The 19,622-nt window shown below is 36.8% G+C and overlaps 1 protein-coding gene across 31 annotated transcripts in view; it reads right to left on the bottom strand.

The window, feature by feature from the left end:
* Window positions 1–2,860: 2,860 nt before the first annotated feature.
* Window positions 2,861–19,622, bottom strand: part of c2cd5 (C2 calcium dependent domain containing 5) — a 54,991-nt gene continuing 38,229 nt past the window's right edge. For 7 of the 31 annotated variants that reach the window (XM_079824766.1, XM_079824775.1, XM_079824788.1 and 4 more), the window contains 14 exons: window positions 18,893–19,079; window positions 18,637–18,801; window positions 17,818–17,958; window positions 17,633–17,696; window positions 17,484–17,545; window positions 15,507–15,605; window positions 15,285–15,374; window positions 15,029–15,116; window positions 13,585–13,671; window positions 11,557–11,592; window positions 11,068–11,169; window positions 5,796–5,989; window positions 3,920–4,066; window positions 2,861–3,833 (listed from right to left, as the gene is read on the bottom strand). In XM_079824766.1, the coding sequence (XP_079680892.1) occupies window positions 3,708–3,833; window positions 3,920–4,066; window positions 5,796–5,989; window positions 11,068–11,169; window positions 11,557–11,592; window positions 13,585–13,671; window positions 15,029–15,116; window positions 15,285–15,374; window positions 15,507–15,605; window positions 17,484–17,545; window positions 17,633–17,696; window positions 17,818–17,958; window positions 18,637–18,801; window positions 18,893–19,079 (1,588 nt within the window). In that variant the 3' untranslated portion in view covers window positions 2,861–3,707. The remainder of the gene's footprint in view (window positions 3,834–3,919; window positions 4,067–5,795; window positions 5,990–11,067; window positions 11,170–11,556; window positions 11,593–13,584; window positions 13,672–15,028; window positions 15,117–15,284; window positions 15,375–15,506; window positions 15,606–17,483; window positions 17,546–17,632; window positions 17,697–17,817; window positions 17,959–18,636; window positions 18,802–18,892; window positions 19,080–19,622) is intronic. The other 24 variants (XM_079824787.1, XM_079824783.1, XM_079824792.1 and 21 more) reach the window with 5 other exon arrangements.

The raw sequence follows: 19,622 nt of genomic DNA, 5'->3' as shown, positions 1-19,622 counted from the left end.
CACATGGCCCAAATAGGCCAATGAGGCACTCGCGGCCTCATCAAGCTGTGCCTTTGTTATTGTTTTGGAAAAGCGACCTCTAGCGGCGAAACTGTGACTTTGAGATGTTTTAATAGTGTTTTAATTTCACAGCGCTGACAAACGAAGACGAAGTTAATAACAAACACGATCGTTCCCTGGGGCCTGTACCATGATGGTAGTTTAACAAACTCAGGGTTACAGGATTAACGTTAGTTTCGAGTTGATAAAACCAAACCAATCTATTCAGGCTTTTTTGGTCCCATGATGCTGATCATCAGCTTTCTCTGTCAACTCAGGCTTTGATCCTGAGTTTAGGATTTTAGCTGTGACATCAGTAGTGAACAGCCAATCACACGATGTGGATCAGTCAAACTGACATCTTCTCGCGAGAGAAGCAGCGAAATTGATTTCTCTCTTCTGCAGAATATTACAAGATTGAAAATTTAAGAATTTAAACAAATTTACACAGGAAGAAGAAAAGAGCTGTCTATGAAAGTGGACAACTTTAAGAAAAATCTTACTTAGTGCAAGTAAAAGTTATGAAGTTAGTTTAGTTGATATAAAGAGAGAATTGAACATTTATGCTCACATGTAATTTTTTATAGATTTAGTTATTGAATTTAAAGCTTATTTGTATGACCTTTATATAGGCTTTTTATTTTAATATTAACAAAATGCATATTAATGAATTATACATGTGTAATTGATTAAGGGTAAAATAATTACATAAATTATTTTTAAATAATTCAAAATGATTATTATTATAAATAAGCATTGTTAAAAGCCAGAGGCTTAAGTCTTTAATAACCATTTGCTATGTAGTGACCTTTAAGTTGGAGTAGAAAAAGGGGGAGTGACTTTATTGCATCAGATATGTGTCACTTTGCTCACAGCTGATTGGTCCAATTTCAGTTTGAGATCTCTTATCCAGAACATAACCTGCCCTGGAGCAGGTTAGCTGTGGAGCATAAGTTACTATGGAGATAAACACTGCTAAAAGCCAAACCACTTTAATGGTACCTTAAACCCAGGATTGGCACAAACTAAGCTTAAACATATCTGGCTAGCCAGCTAAACCGGCTTCATGGTATAGGCCCCTGGCCAACGAAGGCCGGTCCGGGAGACGTGGATGCTGCATATTTAAGGCAAACAGGGCCAAAACTTGTGAGACAGATGTCTGCTTTGCGCTGTGGTGGCTGTGACCAGGGTGTCTGGCTCGTGCGGTCTCGACACATGTTGAGAATTATTGCCATGGCACAAATTTAAACAAAACTAAAATATAAAATGAAAACAACAACAACAACAAGAAAATGTATTGCAAAAAGGGCACTTAATTAGTCGGAAGCCAAAAGGGCAGGTGCTTGAGCAGCACTGGGGTCTCTGTGCAAGTGCCTGATCCACAGCCATTCAATTAGTTGAACAGTTTTCAAGTGTGAGATCAACTTCAACTTTATTGTCAATTCTACTATATATACAAGACATACAGAGAATTGAAATTATGTTTCCCTCAGACCCACTGTGTTAAAAAGTGACAACAACATAAAAGACAAGTATTTAAAAAAACATGAAAGTTAAAGGAATATTATTAATATTATTCATATTATTAAGTGCCAACAATACGCTAACAAGACAGCAGCAGTTGTTAAAGTGCCTCATGCATTAAATTATCAAATGTGTGTGCGCATGTGCGTGTGTACTATAAGGGTAGAAAGTTAGTACAATGCACCCGAGCGCAGAGGGTGAAGAGAGTTCAACTTCCTGACAGCCTGGTGAATGAAACTATTCTTAAGTCTAGTGGTTTCGTTTGGGCCTGAAGGCTCCGAAACCTCCTCCCCGATGGCAGAAGACTGAAAAAGCTGTGTGAGGGATGGGTGTGATCCCCCACTATACTGAGTGCCTTCCTGGTTAATCTGATATTGTACATGTCCTTGAGAGAAGGAAGTGTGGCACCAATGATTTTTCCTGCTGCGTATATTATGCACTGCAAGATTTTTTGGTTGTAGGTGGTGCAGTTACCAAACCACACCGTAATGCAGCTGGTCATAAGCCACTACATAAATGTCATGACACTTTAATTGAAGGTATTCCAGTCACAGATACTGTAAAATATTTGGGTAATATGGGTATTTATTTGACAAATAATTTAGAAAAGACGCTGGAAGTACTTATTTTTCATAATACTATAAACCCTTTTAAAATAAATTGTCTTAGAAGACATTTGGAAGAAATGGAGGCCCAGCTTTTATTTTAAAATCTAATTATATTCCTAATAAACTGTCAAATTTTTATCAGCAGGCTCTTCTTGCCCGGAAATTGGGTTTAATCCATGGTCACCGATTATTTTTTGATTGCTTTATTTTTAGAAGATTGGAGACTTCCAACTCAGATTTAGGACCAGTTTTTTTTATGCCTGGCGACAACTAGCGATTCAGATTAGAATAACTATTTATGTAACTATAACTATTTATTTTGCTTGTCATCATGGTTTTTACAGTCATTTGTCATTATTATCAGATAAAGATATAAAAAATATTTTAGGATGGACATCTAATGAATCATTCAGGCTGATTTGTGAACCGATTGGACTGATTCACTAAAAAGACCTGGATCAAAAAATACTTGCTCACAAATCAGGCATCACTATGGCTTTTGGGGAAATTATTCAGTACTCAATCTAACCGTTTCAATATTTTAGATTAGAAAATAGCAAAATATATTATAAATCACTGATTTCACATCACAACATCCCAGGATTTTTCTCTATATATTGTTAATTTTTCAAAAGAACAGACATCTAACTCATTAAACAACAGACAAGAACTTAACAAGGACAGAAAACATCAGAGCCATAATAGTTTTATTCAATTATATCTTATTAATGTACAATTTTGATTTGTCCTCAGGCAAACACATATACAAAATAATAGCAATAAAAGTCAGTCAACACAGGAGCAGAGCAGCCCACGTCATATCCAGACCAGTCATCTGTACATTCAAGTGTCAGTCCATGGTGAGCACGCTTCTGCCCTGAAATATCTCTTTCTCTTAATGATTAACTGGCATTGCACATGCAAGAGAACTGGAAACGGCCTCACAGAAGTCCGATCCAAACATTTGGATTTAAAAATAAAAGCATACATTGTGGCACATGAAAGAAAACAAACGTTTCCAGCATTTGACATGATTTAAAAGAGATCAGTAGGACATGACAGGAAGTGCCTAATTTGAAACCAGTATTTAAAATCCTGAACTGCATGTCGGTGTGAGTGCATCAGTAGTTTATTCCTTTATTTAAATATAAAACATGGCCATTTAGAGTGGTTGACACGTTTACACACTCACGCATTTTGTAGACCTTTTGAATTTTGTAGCTGCCTTCGCCACATATGGACAAAATAGAATGTGAACAACAATGGGCAACACATAGAAGCATTGCAGACAACCTTTCTGAAAGGCTTCCAATGGAGGGATTTAAAAAAAACTATTCCAAAATAAAAGAAAATATTGGCCATTTACAGGGCTAAAATATAACACATCGGAGAACTAACTAATCAGGTCATGTTATGCGTGTCTAGGTATTAACTTCTTGTTGGAGATTTGGTTGGTAGTTGTAGCGTGACATCGCTTCAAATGGCATGGTTCATGTTAAGACTCATTTACTTGAGTTTGTCGGTGTGTGTGAGGGTTCACGTTCCTTCCCCACCGTTGGAGGTCTGTGTGGTGGCTGACTGTGGCTGTACCGAATTCGCCTCGAGTTCAGATTCACGAACAAAGATAACGGCATCCCCACTGACGTTGATTAGGCACTGCGCCTGTAAAGTACAACACCGACATAAATTTACAAACGTGATTGGTTAAGTGTGTACGAGTCTGTGTGTGTGACTGTTTATGTATTAACCTGGTTCTTGTTAGGGTTCTCCATAAACACACACTCCTTCATGCTGTAGGAGACGACAGCATTCCCTCCAAGAGCAGCGACATGGGCGCGAACCATCGCAAACACTTCAGCTATGAACGTATGCAGAAACCCGCTCACACCTCCCTCCTAAAACAAAGCAATAATAATAATACACAATAATATACAACAATAATAAATTATATTTATTTATAAAAATGTACATTATTATTAACGTTAATATTTCAATATTTAATTGAATAATTTTAATTACATTAAATAACATTAATATTATACAATATTTAATATTATTATTACATATATTATATTTAGATTATTATTATTTTAATAATACTACATTTTATAATAGTAATACTATTAAAAGTAATTATTTATAATGCTAATAATAAAAAAAATACACAACAATAAATTATATTAATATAAATTATATTTTCAAGACTATTAATGTTAATAATTGTAATTTAATTCTATATTAGTGCTGTCAATCAATTACAATTAATTAATTAAGTAATCAAATTTTTTCTGGGATTAATCAAGATTAAAAACATTAACGTTTGTAATACATTTTTTAAAGTAATTATTTCGGAAACAACATAAAAGTATATTTTAATTACTTGTTTAATGGCATCTTTTTATGAATGAAGGCAACTGATAATACAGCTACTGATGTCTCAATGAAATATATTTTTTCCCCAAAAAAATGTTAAAGGGTTAAGTTCACCCAAAAATGAAAATGTAATTTATTACTCACCCTTATGCCGTTCCACACCCGTACGACCTTTGTTCCATAGGCAGCAATGAAATGTACGCTCTCAGGATCCATTAATGTACTAAAAACATATTTAAATCAGTTCATGTAAATACAGTGGTTCAATATTAAAATTATAAAGCGACGATAATATTTTTGCTAATTCGATTCATGATCAGGATCGCGTGTCAAACCGCCAAACTGTTGAAATCACGTGACTTTGGCGCTCCAAACCACTGATTCGATACGCTCCAAAGCTTCATGAAGCGGTGTTTTGAAATCAGTTATCACTATACAAGTCGTTATTTTGGTTTTTTTGTCGCACCAAAAATATTCTCGTCGCTTTATAATATTAATATTGAACCACTGTACTCACATGAACTGATTTAAATATGTTTTTAGTACATTAATGGATCTTGAGAGTGTAAATTTCATTGCTGCCTATGCAGGCCTCACTGAGCCTTCAGATTTCAACAAAAATATCTTCATTTGTCTTACGGTTGTAGAACGGCATGAGGGTGAGTAATAACTGACTTTATTTTCATTTTTGGGTGAACTAACCCTTTAAGCTTTAATTATAGCCATTCAACATTACAGTGTGACTGAAAGCTATCAGTTTTAACATTTATTAGGCTCCAAAAAATATAACTTTTAATGTAAGCGAAATATATTAAAGTAAACAATATTCACATAAACCCATAATAAATGTCATATTTACCTGTGCCCTTCCTACCTGTCTAACAGGTAGGAAATATACAGAAATTGAACTTATCAAACAGTCTGCTTTGTATAAATCATAAATGAAATATAGATTCATCGTTATTAAAGCTACAAATGTTCTTTAGTCAAGAGCAGTGATTAATTTTCACTGTTACCTTTGTTCTTTTATTAACATTAATGACAGACAGCATTAGTGGCATTAAGATCTGCCGCTGCCTAACATGACGATTAATAATGATCATTAATTTTGTATTAAAATTATTATTATATTAATAATTAATTTTAATAGCATTGATATTATACAAAAATATTAACAATAATAGTAATAATAATAATCTTCAATTTTCCCAATACGTGTGAAGTGGGTATTAAAAACGGTGAGACTGCTACCTCTCTCAGTGAGGTGGTCTCTCTAATGAAGAACATGTTGATGATGCCGAGGTATTTTATGATCTTTGCACCAGGAATGAAAGAGAGCGGGGTCATTCTGACCACTGCCACAGAACTGCCCGAGTAGGAGCGATTCGACCGAAGAGAACGAGAGCGACCTTCGGGCAACGGGCTGGCCTTCTCCATAGATGATGCTGTTGAGAGTAAGAGAGCGAGAGAGAAAGAGGTGTAGAGAGGAAGAGAAGAGAGAAAAGAAAGAGGGGGGTGGGAAGATACCAGACATGGCCTTCAGAGGGCGCTGTACAAGACCAACGCATGTGACGAGACAAACATGTGACCGAGGAAAAAAGACATATGTGTATTTGTGTGTTGCTGATCAGCGGCGTGTGATCAAAGCAAAGCAAAGCAAAGCAACGGCACTGCACCATGCAAATAAACACCATGCAAATACAGAGAGACAGAGAAGGAGAGAAAGAATGAATGCATGCATGTTGAATCTGTCTGATTAAATCAGAGGATGATGAGCTTTGAGAAAGGAGGACACTTTTTCCCATCAAGAGTGTGAAAGAGCTCAAAATCTCAAAGCTGTAAAACATCATACATGACGCTGCATCACAACTGGATGCTAATGTGCATGCAGCTCCAAAACATCGCTCAAACTATCGTGGACTCAATTAGGGCTGGGCGATATTATTTTGGTGGTGATAAACAATAAAACAACACAGTAAATAATGCATTGATTTTATGAATGCATTAAGACAGAATTGTTAATCAGGTTTGAGTCAGTTCTGTCCCATTCATTTATGTGAAACACTTCAATCTGCCCAAAGAACTGATTTAAAATTCTAACAAAATTTTTCATGTTTTAGTAAAAAATAATGTATGTATGTATGTATGTATATGTACTTACTAGAGGTCGACTGATTACTTGGTTTTGCAGATTAATTGGCACCGATAGCTGATTGGTGGAACAATCGGTTATCGGCACAAGAGCAGCCTCTAGAGGCTGAAAAAAAAAAACTATCACTGACGCCTCGAGGAGTTTGCGTGCACACAAACTGTATGGAGAGCGCTGACACATCAGATGCACATTTAAAACAGACAACGAAGCAGTTTGTATACAGTACACAACAGTACATGTTGCCATATAATTATAAAATAATGAATTTGTTGACTAGATGCTACATTAGCAGAGAAAGAAAAGCAGTTGCCTATGTATATTTGCCGTTGAGGCTGAGAGGACGCTAACATTAGTACTGTTAAACATTTGGGTTGGACTGTGTGAGGTACAGCAGTTAAAACAATGTGACAAACACACAAAAGTCCAACCCAAATGTTTAATGTCACAATTGTTACCATCTATTTCTATTAGTTTATATCCAACTGGTCACTTTTATGCATTCATTAGCCGGCGAAGTTGTATGAGAAAGCAAACTGTATCTTCATGCAGCCGACAGAAACATAAATCATAAATGCATTCGTTTGGAGTTTGTTTTTTTGACACTGTAATACTTATTTTGTTATTTTGATTAGGTAATCATCAAGTGTTCCAAAATAGAAGCAAATAAAGTGCAAGACTATACATATAATATGTGACCCTGGACCACAAAACCAAATGCAAAGTCGCACGGGTATATCTGTGGCAATAGCCAACAATATATTGTATGGGTCAAACTTATTGATTTTTCGTAAAGATCATGTTCCATGAAGATATTTTGTAAATTTCCTACCGTAAATGATTTTTTCAATATTTAAATATTTTTTCAAATCGTTGTATTTCGGCCAAATATTGTCCTATCCTAACAAACCATACATCAATGGAAAGCTTACTTTTCAGATTTCAGATGATATATAAATCTCAATTTCAAAAAATGGACCCTTATGACTGGTTTTGTGGTCCTGGGTCACATATACATTTATGCAGTTTTAATGCTTCTTTGTGTAGATATTTGAAGATAACAATGACTGTTTGGATTTATATGAAATGGCAACACTTTACAATAAGACTCCATTTTTAACATTACCTAAGGTTAATAAATGCTGTAGAAGTATTGTTTGTTAATTTCAACATTTACGATTACATTTTTAAATTGAATTCCAATTTTTATTCTATCTGTTAACCCTAGTTAATGCGCTATTAAGTAACATGAATGATCAAGGTACAATTGTATTGCTCAAACATTAATACATGCTGTAAAAATATATATTGCATAATGCATACAGTTCATGTAAGCTAGCTAATACATCCTTGTTAAGACTGTGATTTCATTTAACACATATTAATGGTTCAGTACTGTTTTTTATTTATTTTTATTTTTATTTAAGTATTTTATAAAAATCACAAAGAGTAACTTTTCTACCCGCATATATATATTTTAGAACGGAACATAGCAACAAATTTAGGACTACAGAATTTTCCAGGACTATACCATGACTTTTTTTTATATTAAGATTTTAATAATGTCTGACTTCTTCCAGGCCAAGAAAATCACGCTTCTGGAGTTTGCTGATATTTCCAGGTTTCACAGAATCCTGTTTTGTAACAGTCTATAAAATTAAACATGATTCTTCATCATATTTGTGCTAATTAAGTGAAAAACTGTGTGGAAAACATGATTATTTTACACTAAATGAATTATTAAATTAAACATTTTCAATCTTATTGATTTCAGTGGCTTTTGAGTTACCATTTCAGAGCATCTACATTAATATCGAGATATATATTCTATTTCATCTGAAAATCTGATTTTTTATTTTAGCTATAACGCCCAACCCTAAACTGTACAACCTTAAAGCCAAACTTAGTGATTTTATATTTGAGCATACTCATCTCATCAGCCAGCTCAAATATGAAATAACTGAGGCACAACTGAAAGAATGATGCTCTTCTTCACAGTTCCTTAACTAGGTCTCAACCTCAACTTTCACACTCTGTCAGTCAAGTTCAGATACGATCGGATCGGCGTATGGCAGCAAGACTCGTCCTCTTTAGGATGCAGGACATGGGAGTATGTGTGTGTAAGGATGCGTGTAGGAGTATAAACTGTAGTCAGAGTAGATGCCATGTTAAATATGACAAAAAATAAATGTAATTTTTAAAAACGTGGCTTTGGATAAATATATCATACAGTGGTGTACCTTGGTCTTGATCATTTAGCTGGCGAAACATTGTAAAAACATATTTAAACAAATTTCTACAAGACTATATACACTGCCCGGCCAAAAAAAAAAGTCACTTTTTGGATTTAAATAAGCAAATGTCTATGATTGGATCATTATTGCAGTGATTATTATGTTTCTAGCATGTTATACTATGTTTGGCAAGAGTTCTTCTCACCCTAATTTCTTAAACAACCATGTAGGAAGACACATCATGGCTATATTCCAGGATGACAATGCCAAGATTCATCGCGCTCAAATTGTGAAAGAACGGTAGGGAGAATCATGAAGAATCATTTTCACACACGATTTGGTAGTCCAGGGCCCGGTTGCATGAAAGCCCTTAAGTTAAGAAAACCCTTAGTTATAAGGTTAAAGGTACTCTTAGTGAAACATGGCTTGGGTGTTTTCCCCTGTCTTTTAAAATAATATATTTTTTCCAGTTTGGTTTAGATTTCTTGTTTCCAGAAGCCTATTGTAAAGCCGGTTAGCAGACAAGACTAGGCGTCAAGCTGCGTCGCGTCTAGGACACTGAACGCGTTATTCTGTACTGTCGTGCTTAAAGAGTTACTTCAGCGATTTAGCATTAAGCTTTGTATCAGTAGAAACCCGGTAGTATATTCGAATCATGGTACTTTCCCCCCTCATGTCCCCCTGAGATGAGAGAATTATGCTCACTCACAGAACGTAAATGCGCACGGCCGCTCGGATCGAGCATTCATAACGGAGCGGTGCGGAGCAAAGTGAGTGTTTCAACTTTTCAATGAATTCCTATGAAAGTTAAGCTTCCATAGGCATGATCTGAAAACGCGCCAGACTGGACACGCGTCATGAATGACTGCCACGCTTAACGTTACCTCAGCTCTGCTCAGCGCTTACTTCCCTCTCGTGATGAATGAAATCTGACTCCTGCTGCGTTTGTCCCGTGACTTTCGTTTTGGCTCACTCACACGTTATTGAAAAGACACGTTCAGTTTTTAATTGTAGTGTTTATTCTCTAACTGAACTAAATTATTGTAATACTATGAAAAACAAAACAACGATGGGGGTGGTGTAATGGTGGGCAAGTGATAACTACTGTCCGTGGCTTGGGAGCAGCCTCGTTGGGCAGCGAATCAAGTGCATTCTGGGAGTTGTTGTCTTTCATCCACATGAGACAAAAATACATGTTCTGTCTTTTCTCAGTCTAGAAGGCACCAAATTGAAAAATAATTTTACATTTCTACTACATAAATGACCCAGTTTAAATACACATTTATCTTCCCAGCGCTGAAGTACCCCTTTAAATTCAAGGCTGAAAAGTGCCGTTGATGCACAAGTACAATACAATAAAGAGTTGGACAAAAATAATGTAATTTTATGAATATGAGTGGCGCGGCAGGATTTTGAGCATTCTCCGGTGTCGTAGCTGGACTTTTCGAAAATTAGGACACTGTCATCCGTCACACCGCCTTCAATAATCTCCATAACTCAAATATTGTGGTACAGCTGTATAGTTTAATAAATGTTACATTTTAGAAAGTCAGTGGATCGTTATGTTATGTTTATTGTGGGAGATTTCGTAACTATAGCAACCGCTTCTCCATTGCCGTGTTTTGCCAGAAACTATCACAAAATGCTTAGTATAAACACTTAGGTAAGGGTGATGGTTAAGACGTTTGTTGCAACGTTCTTAAAGAAATCCCTTACCTCAGGGATTTCTCCCCCTCAGGCATACCTTTAAGTCAAACCACTTAAGAGGTTTCATGCAACCGGGCCCAGACCTTAAATTCATTGAAAGTCTTATAGAGTGCTTGACTCTTGCATTGACCGACAAGATCTTGACCAAATATTGATGCACCTCTTGATGAAAATAAATGTTGTGATGTTGTTTCCAAAGACTTTTAATGAATTTAAGATCTGAACTCATCAATTCATCGTATACTGCATTGTGTATCGATACTGCAGAAAAGGAGCATTGGAACTGTTTCAGTAATTTCAGTATCGATACATTTCAAAATATCAAACATTTTTGACAACACTGAAATATATATATAATGCAGTCTACTCTGACTAGGGTCTATGAGAGTTGGTATGTGTCCGTGTATGTAAGCGAGTTTGCATGTACTCCTACTTGTTTTAACTGATCCGCGTCTTATGGTGTGAGCTTTCAGTCTAAGCTGCTCTATCCAGGAGCTGCATCTGTCTGCAAAGGAACTGTAATCAACTGAGGGGGCTGGACACACATACACACAAACACACACACACAGACACACACACACACACACACAGACACACAAACATACACAGACAGACAGACGAACATTCAGACACATCAACAGATAGACACAAACACACACACACACGCACACATAAATATGTGCACATGCGGTCACAAATCCCGCAGACACATACATACAACGACACAACAGAGGGACACAGAAAAGAGGAAACAAGACACAGAAAGAAAGAAAGAAAAAAAAAAGAAAAAAGGGGTAAAATGGATGATGCTGGGGTGTGTGCTGCAGCACTTCAAACTGTCAGACACAAAAGGAGCAGAAATGAAAAGAAAAAAAACCACCCTGCTGCTTCCAGAACTCTCAGCAACAAATCAAGTACTGACCTTTGGCCGACGGGTGGCTGCCAACCTCTGATAGACCTGAGACACAGAGGAAACCAATGCAATGTTGAAAGGAATTAAACAGGATTTTCCTTGTTTAAAAAAAAAAAATTTAAAGTTCAATGTAGTATGTAAACACCAGGGCTCAATAATATTAATAATATATATTTTTTAACAATAATTCATAAAATCAGAAATCATTCTAAGCATTTGTGAACATAAGAGGCTCTTTTCAAAAATGTAAAAAAAAAAAAAACAAGATTTATTCCAAACTTTTGGAGGACAAGCGGTTTCGATAGACAGATGGACGGATGGATGGATGGATGGATGGATGGATGGATGTAGGTAGGGCTGGGCGGTATAATGATGGTATAAAATGTCTATTGTTATAGATTTTGTTATATTGTGTATATTGTGGCATGTAAATATATATTTGTAGCACAGCACTATTGACACTTTAGAGTGATGAAAGGCATTATTGAGACAATAGAGTGGGACGTGATTGATGATAAAAAATAGTCACTAAGCGCAATAAGTCGTGAAAAAGAACTCAGTGCATGCTCACGTACTGCCAAAGTGCACGCACAGAAAGCTGCCTCTCTTAGAAGGTGATCGTGAATTTGGGATGTGCTTGATGTTAAAAAGATTATTATTGCGCAATAAACTGTGAAAAAGAACTTGATGCGGTGCTCACTGTTTGCGCAACTTATTGCACTTGCATCGTGTGGAGTATTAATGTAAACACAGTTGGTTATGTCTAAAGTAAAGTAAACAGTTGGGTGTAAACCGGATGGGTATCAGCATAATGGATCCGTGCATTCGCTCTTAAAGTGACAGCAGCCTAATACACATGAATTCACCTGTCTGTGTCTAATCAAACAAAAGAGAAAATAGCTTTCTGCTCTTGACTGAAAAAACTTTTGTAAGACTGTTTAATAAGAATTCATACAGTGAAGACTATATGCAGTATTTTATTTTTACATTTGATTATTCCATTTCTGCTTCATTTCTAAAATGTATTTAAATAAATGTAATTAAAAATAATAATAATAATTAAAGTTGCAGTCCATAACTTTTTTGGGTAAAAAATGATCCAAAATCAACTTTTGAGCAAGTACATAACCAGCCAGGGTTCAAAACGATCTCCTTACCTTAGCCCGATTCACAACGGTATGCTTGTAACAATGTGTTATAATTTGAGTGGTACTGGTGGATTTCCTTGGGAAATTTGAGCATGTCTTTGCATCTATACGTCACGTCTGTATACATAAAGGAGGAGTCCGGCTAGTGGTAGTATCATATTGTGAGGATGCTGCAGGTGGCTATAATTTATAGCCTTTTCTCACAGCAGATGGAATAATTTAAATGTATCATTTTGATGGCGGATTGTAATCCAGAAAGGACCAAATGACAATCATCTGTGACAACTGGAGATTCACCCGTAGACAAAAGCAAAATATTAAACTGTATGGAAATTAAAATCTACAGGTAACGCTAATACACGCAATTGCGCAATTTATTGAAGTGTTTTTTTTCTCAGTTGGTCAGAAAAAAAGTGTTTGTTACTTGTTCAGATGATATTTTGCAGGGGAAATTCTTATTTTGGTCATACTTCCAAGACGTAGAATCTGTGATTCCGTGGTAAAGTGTGGTGAATGAAAGACAGCCGCACATACTCCTCAAAACATTAGATTCATCCTCGCTGAAGAGCCGGTTGATGCACAACCCACGTAAAAATTATAATTCCGCAAATAACTGCAATTGCAGGTTTCAATTGGCGACAGGGGATGGCGACGAAGAGGCAAAACTTACTGACTGCAGCTTTAAATAAAATAATAATAACTATATCGTATATATAAATATATATAAATATATATATCATTATTGTGAAATAGAATTTCTCATATCGTGAAATAAGATTTTGATCATAAAATTTGATGGATGGATGATGGATGGATTATGGCAAACATTTAAAAAGCTATAAAGAACTTAATGGGGCATCGGGTGAAGTTTGGATTCACCAGGGTTTACCTTTGGGGGAGCTAAGAGGGTTGGAAGACGACGTTTCAGCATTGAGCTCCAGGTTGAACTGAAGCTGCTCGTCATTTTCTGTTATTGCTGCAAAAGACAATCAACAGGAGACTGTGAAGATCAGCTTTGCAGAGAGGTGTTTCCTACATGAAGGTACATAGAGCATAAGCTCACTAGGGTTGCCTCCTATTAGTCGATTAGAAAGCGGTTAGTCGAAGAAGAAAAAAAACTCCACAGGATGTGACGAAGTTAATGGCTAGTCCTTGTGGTAATTAGAGTATGTCGTGCAGGAAATCCAAAGGTTCGCCTATTATCCATCGACCTCAAATATGGCCTACCTAAAATAAGTAGTAAAACATAATTCTAAAATCATCCTAGATAAATGTGCACTATTATTAGGTGCATATCCAAGTGTTTGTGCGGAGTGTGGAAGCTGAAGTAGCGCGCTACTGCATGACATGGAGGAGCCAGGGACGATCACTTGCATTTTTTCCTGATAACAGTGGAAACCACTTAAAATTCTCTGTTGCATAATTCGAATGTATTGTTTAAACGCACAATAACAACCAAATGTTGTGCTTTTGTAAGATAAAGAAAACAAACAGGATGCGCTTTCTGCCGTCTCGGTCTCTGTGAACTGGAGTGCTTCACAAAAATGAACCGAAACTCAGCGTAGTTTACTTGCCTCACAGATATGAGAAATAGATCTATAGAAAGCTTGAAATGTCTATGAAAATCGATTAACTTCGGACTATAAAGTTAAGAATGAAAGGTCTCTTCTTCACTCAAATTTTCACATTTTCTGTCAGCATTTGACACTTTTCCTCTCAAACGCCGAATTTACTGTTTATATACACTGTGCAGTGTTTCCGTGACTGTACAAAGCACGCAAATATGTACACATTTGGTTGTCTGTTGATAAGCGCCTAACTTTAACAAACACTGCATCGTTTCACATTGTTTGTGTGAAATTTGGCACCGAAATGCGGGGTTAACATTGCTCCGGGAACAGGGTTTCATAACCCCAGGTAAAAAAAACAGTGCTAACCCTGCTTCGAAAAATTACAAGTGTGAAACGTTCCTTTACCAGGGGTTAAAAGCCGTGTTTAGAACGATGATAACCCGGGGTTAAGCTTGGTGTGAAAGCCTATCTGATTATGTAATCCGTATAAAAGGTGCATTTTTCTCCAAAGGTGCGTCCACTATAATGTGGAGATCTCAAGTTATTTTTTTCTGCCACATCCATAATCATTACTTTTGCCGGTGCTTTGCAGCAAGCTGTAGGCGTGCACTTGAGCGCTGAATAGGCTATATTCCACCCCCTATTCGACCTATATATGTGATTAAATTAATTATAAACATGTAATTAGTCGACGAATTGCTTAAATGAACGACTACTAGTCGACTAGAGAAATCTTTAGTCAGGGGCAGCCTTAATGCTCACCCTTTATTAGTGTCTTATCCCCACTTTGTTTGCCATTCTCCAGAGTCAGCTCTTTGTCAAAGCTCATTGCCACAGCCGTCACCGCCACCTGTCAATTAAACAACACTGACAGATCACGCGGGACAGAGATAAAAGGGTAAGAAATAAAACCCAAGAGGATAAACAGATTTTGTTGTTTCACAACAGTAACAAGTCTGCAAAATGAACGTATAATATGATAATAGCAAAAAAGTAATTAGGTCAGGTGTGTTCTCACCTGGATGAGCTCATCTTCAGGTATGGCCACGGTGAAGTTCAAGTGACAAAGACAGCAGGGGACCAATGACCGCAGTTTGAAGTACAAACTCTTCAGAGCACACATATATTCCAGTTAGCAAGCATAAATCACTTGGTTTAACTGGTCCACATTAGACCATGACAGAATTGATCTCTTGAGAGAAATAAGATATAGGAAATATAGGGGAAAACATTTATTAACCTTAAGCAGGTTCTCACAGAGGTCACTGAAAACTTTATTCAGTCCCTGATTGGTCAAGTTGATGTTGTTAAGGCGAAATACCCTCACAGAGGTAAACATCTGAAAGCACACAAAAATATATGTTTGATTCTACACCAAACATTGAAAATGTCAACTCACTCTGAAAAAACAACTTCAAATGTAAATTACATATAAATATATTAGGCAAACAATATATATAGACAATACATCTGTTTTTCTGGAGTTAAATTATCACAAACTAGCTTCATTTAGTAAATGTCTGCAAATATTAGGTCAACGGTAATGGTATTCATGGACCCTTTTCACATTTCCAGGGCTCTAAGAAGCAGAAGTAGTCATAGTTGGGTAAACTTCTACAGTGGTGAATGGAAACTACAACAAACACAACTTTTGTTTTCCCATTTGCTCCAATAGCAAAAGAAAAAAAATCCCTAACCTAACCCTAACCCTAACCGTTTCTCTGAATTTCCAAAAGATAATTGTTTTCCCATTACTCCCTCACTCTTTGTATTAGAAACGCAAAGTATAGTGTTATAAATGTACATTGTTTAAAAAAAATTAAGAAAAAAATAAATTATTATTTGCAAGATATATGATGTTAATAACTGTGGAAATACATCCTAACAGTCTGTGAAAATGGTCCATTGTTAATAAGCATAAATATTTCAGAAAATATCCTAGTGTCTGAGCTGCGGTTTAAAAATGTCCATAGCGCTCATCTAGTCTTTATTAAAAATACTGTTGGTTTCTGTTAAAGGAACGCACTGACTTTTTGGGACTTTAGCTTATTCACATTATCCCCCAGAGTTAGATAAGTCCATACATACCATTCTCATCTCTGTGAGTGCCATAACTCTGTCTGACGCACCCACCGCAAGCCTAGCTTAGCACAAAGACTGGACTGTATGGACTAGGGCTGTCACGATATTAGATTTTTCACACCACGGTTATTGTGGCCAAAAGAATTCACAATATTGATATATCGAGATATCTATAGAAACCTTGGGGGAAAAATTCAACAGAAAAATTCAACAGTATGATGAATAAATATTAACATAAATGCTATGAACAGGATTGGCCATGACTAGATTGCAAATACAAATACAAAAACATACATTATGTAAATAAACTTATGTAAATTGATTCATTAAAAGAATCAATGAGTTGTGCTGCACTGGTGGAAACAACACAAGACTATACCGCGACCGTCAAGACTGGCTCTGACTGCTGTTCAGAGGCCCCGCCAGCAGCAGTAGCGAGTGTTCCCTCAGCACAGCTGCAAGAGTTATGGCCTTTTTACACCTGTTCACTTCATTCATTTTCTCTGATCAGACATCTATAATACTGTAAAGAGATCAGGAGTAAATGTCTTCTGAAATTCTTTCACTCAAACAAACCAATTCAGAAGTTGGTCTGGGACACATTTCCGACAAAACTGGACACGTGTGAATGCATCTGGTTGTTTAAACCACATATAAACATTTTACTACTGGCAGCCTGCCTCAGCTTGTCAAAAATGTGTTTTTGTTTTTAACTTAATAAAGAAACGAAACTAAATATAACTACCTTGACATTAAAAACAAAGCTGAACTATTTTTATGGCTGCAACAGTGTGTAGACTAATAGGGAGGGGGGAAAAAAACACGTCGGACTCGGGACACTGGAGTATTTACGTGTCATGCTATCTAAGAGTCCTATTCATTTTAAATATTGTGGTTATCGCCAATACCGGTATATTGCCACACCCTAAATTTACACAATGTCGATATTTCGTGCTTTGAATATCACGGTTATCGCCAATACCGGTACATTGCGACACCCCTAGTATGGATTCATCTAACTCTGGGGCATACAGTGAATAAGCTAAAGTCCAAAAAAGTCGGCACATCAACAAATCGTGTGTGTTGTAAACACACCAAAATTCTAGTTGCAATTGTTCACTATTGTGAATGATACCTGTATAGCTGAAGTCCAGTTCTGAATCCCAGGCATGATTTCTGTGTTGCAGCTGTAGAATCCTGAACAGAAGACAACATACAAACACATGTCTGAATATCATAGTCCATCAAAAACAAGTCCAACAAAGGTCTAGCATAGGTTTGTACCTGCTGGGGTGGGAGAATCAGTCAGAAGTGCATGAATATCTTCCACAGCATCCGTGTCATCAATCTAGAAGAGTATTAAAACAGATCAGACAGATCTTTCACTCCACAAAAAAAGTCCAGTATCTCTAAGTTAATCCTTCCATCTATCTATCAAACCATCAACCTCTAGTACAAATCCAGTTTACCTCCAACACAAAGGCATCTTTCTTCCCATGGGACAGGTCTATTTCTGACACCTCATCTGAGCTCTCTGAGTGAGAACGAAAGAGACGGGACCTCTGACGGGGCTCAGGGATTGGTGAACCAATGATCTCTTCGACAACCTCCTACGATGGGTAAAAAAATGAAAATGTTTTAGCTGTGGTTTAAAAGAAAAACAGGTGGAATAAGGTAAGGAATAATTAATGACGAGCCGTTGAATTATTAGAAAAATAATGCACACCCGAGGTGGTAATGCGGGTGTGCATTATGTTTCTAATAATTCAATGGCCCCGGAGTCAATTATTCCGCTTACACTATGGTTACCACACGTCAAAACATTGTTCAGATGATTTATTTCAAGACATTTGTCAGGTTTTGTCCCTTTATTACCTCGCTAGTGAGACATTTCAAGTTGCTTTTAAGTTGCTAAACTATTTTACTGATAAAATCGTCAGAGCTGACATCACTGTTTCTGCGAGAGTGTGTGTCCGTACTGTATGTGCATTTGAGTGGGAGAGCAGAGAGAGCGGGAGAAAGAGTATGTGCTTTCCGTACATAAAACGTAATTTTGTGGCAAAAAAGGTCATGTTTATATATAAATAACTGAAATCATTTGGCGAAGTGATATGAACTGTAATGCGGTCTTGATTTTAGCCGTGCGTTTCCCTGAAAATAATTGCACACCTTAGAACGTTCGCCAACCAATCAGATTCAAGCATTCAACAGCCTTGTAGTATAAATATAAAATAATGTAAGAATCAAACACTACCTCACAAAGTGCCTTGATGTGTATGTTTACTTACAGGTGGGTTGATTTCATAGAGTTCTTTATTTTTAGTGATGGTGTCATTGATTTTCTTCTGCATATTTGAGATGTGCTGTTCGTATGTGATGTCACTGGGAGTTTTTCCCAGTACCTGGATCCCTCCAGGACTGGGTAACGCTGTCAGATAAACTCCTGTTGCGGACTGAATACAACAAACAACAGCTATTAACAGGACAAAGCGTCATATTTAATTAAGTAAATGCACTGAGCATTACGGGTAATCGCACACTGACCGCCAGTCCTAGCAGCATGGTCTCTCCCACGCTGATTTGGATACGCAAACCGAACAAAGCGTTCATGCCTCGTAGCTTTAATTTGTTCATCAGCTGTGTGTGGAGCTCGTACTCTAGAAACGGCAGAAGATTGCTAATGGCCATGGCGTTCCCCTCTCCCTGGGCCTTCTTTTTAGTCCGACACAGCCTACAGTGGGGTGGAAAACAAAGAATACCCAGATGACCTATTACATTTGCCAAAATGCACAGTCTACAATCAGAACATACTGTGAGAAACACTGTATCCCACAATGCAATACATTTGACCTGAGCTTCACCCGAAGTCTGAACTAATTATTCACTTGGGACAGTTTTGCAACGTTGTAAAGCAATATAGCACACTACTAAGGCTGAATGATTTGGGGGAGAAATCTGTGTTCCCAAATGCACATAATAAACAACGCAGATATAGAGTTTGTGTGGAGGGGCATTTACTGCAAACCGAGCTGCTCTGTGACAATGAAAACACCAGATCATGAGCTGCTCGCATGAACACACTGAAACACACAGCACATATATTTGTTTGATTAAATAGTAGCCTTTACGATTTGATCATCACACTAAGCCATATTGTGATTTAGGTTTTATTTCGATTCATTGTGCAGCCCTATACACTGCTTTTTATTATTACATACAGTATGCAGTAGTGCAGTGTGCAGTACAATAATATTCCATTTGGACAGGATGTTAT

The sequence above is a fragment of the Gobio gobio genome (assembly GCF_949357685.1).
Source record: "Gobio gobio genome assembly, chromosome: 9".
In the NCBI taxonomy this organism is placed as follows: domain Eukaryota; kingdom Metazoa; phylum Chordata; class Actinopteri; order Cypriniformes; family Gobionidae; genus Gobio; species Gobio gobio.
Note: the sequence above shows the minus strand (reverse complement) of the source record. Positions and strands in the feature narration are given on the sequence as shown.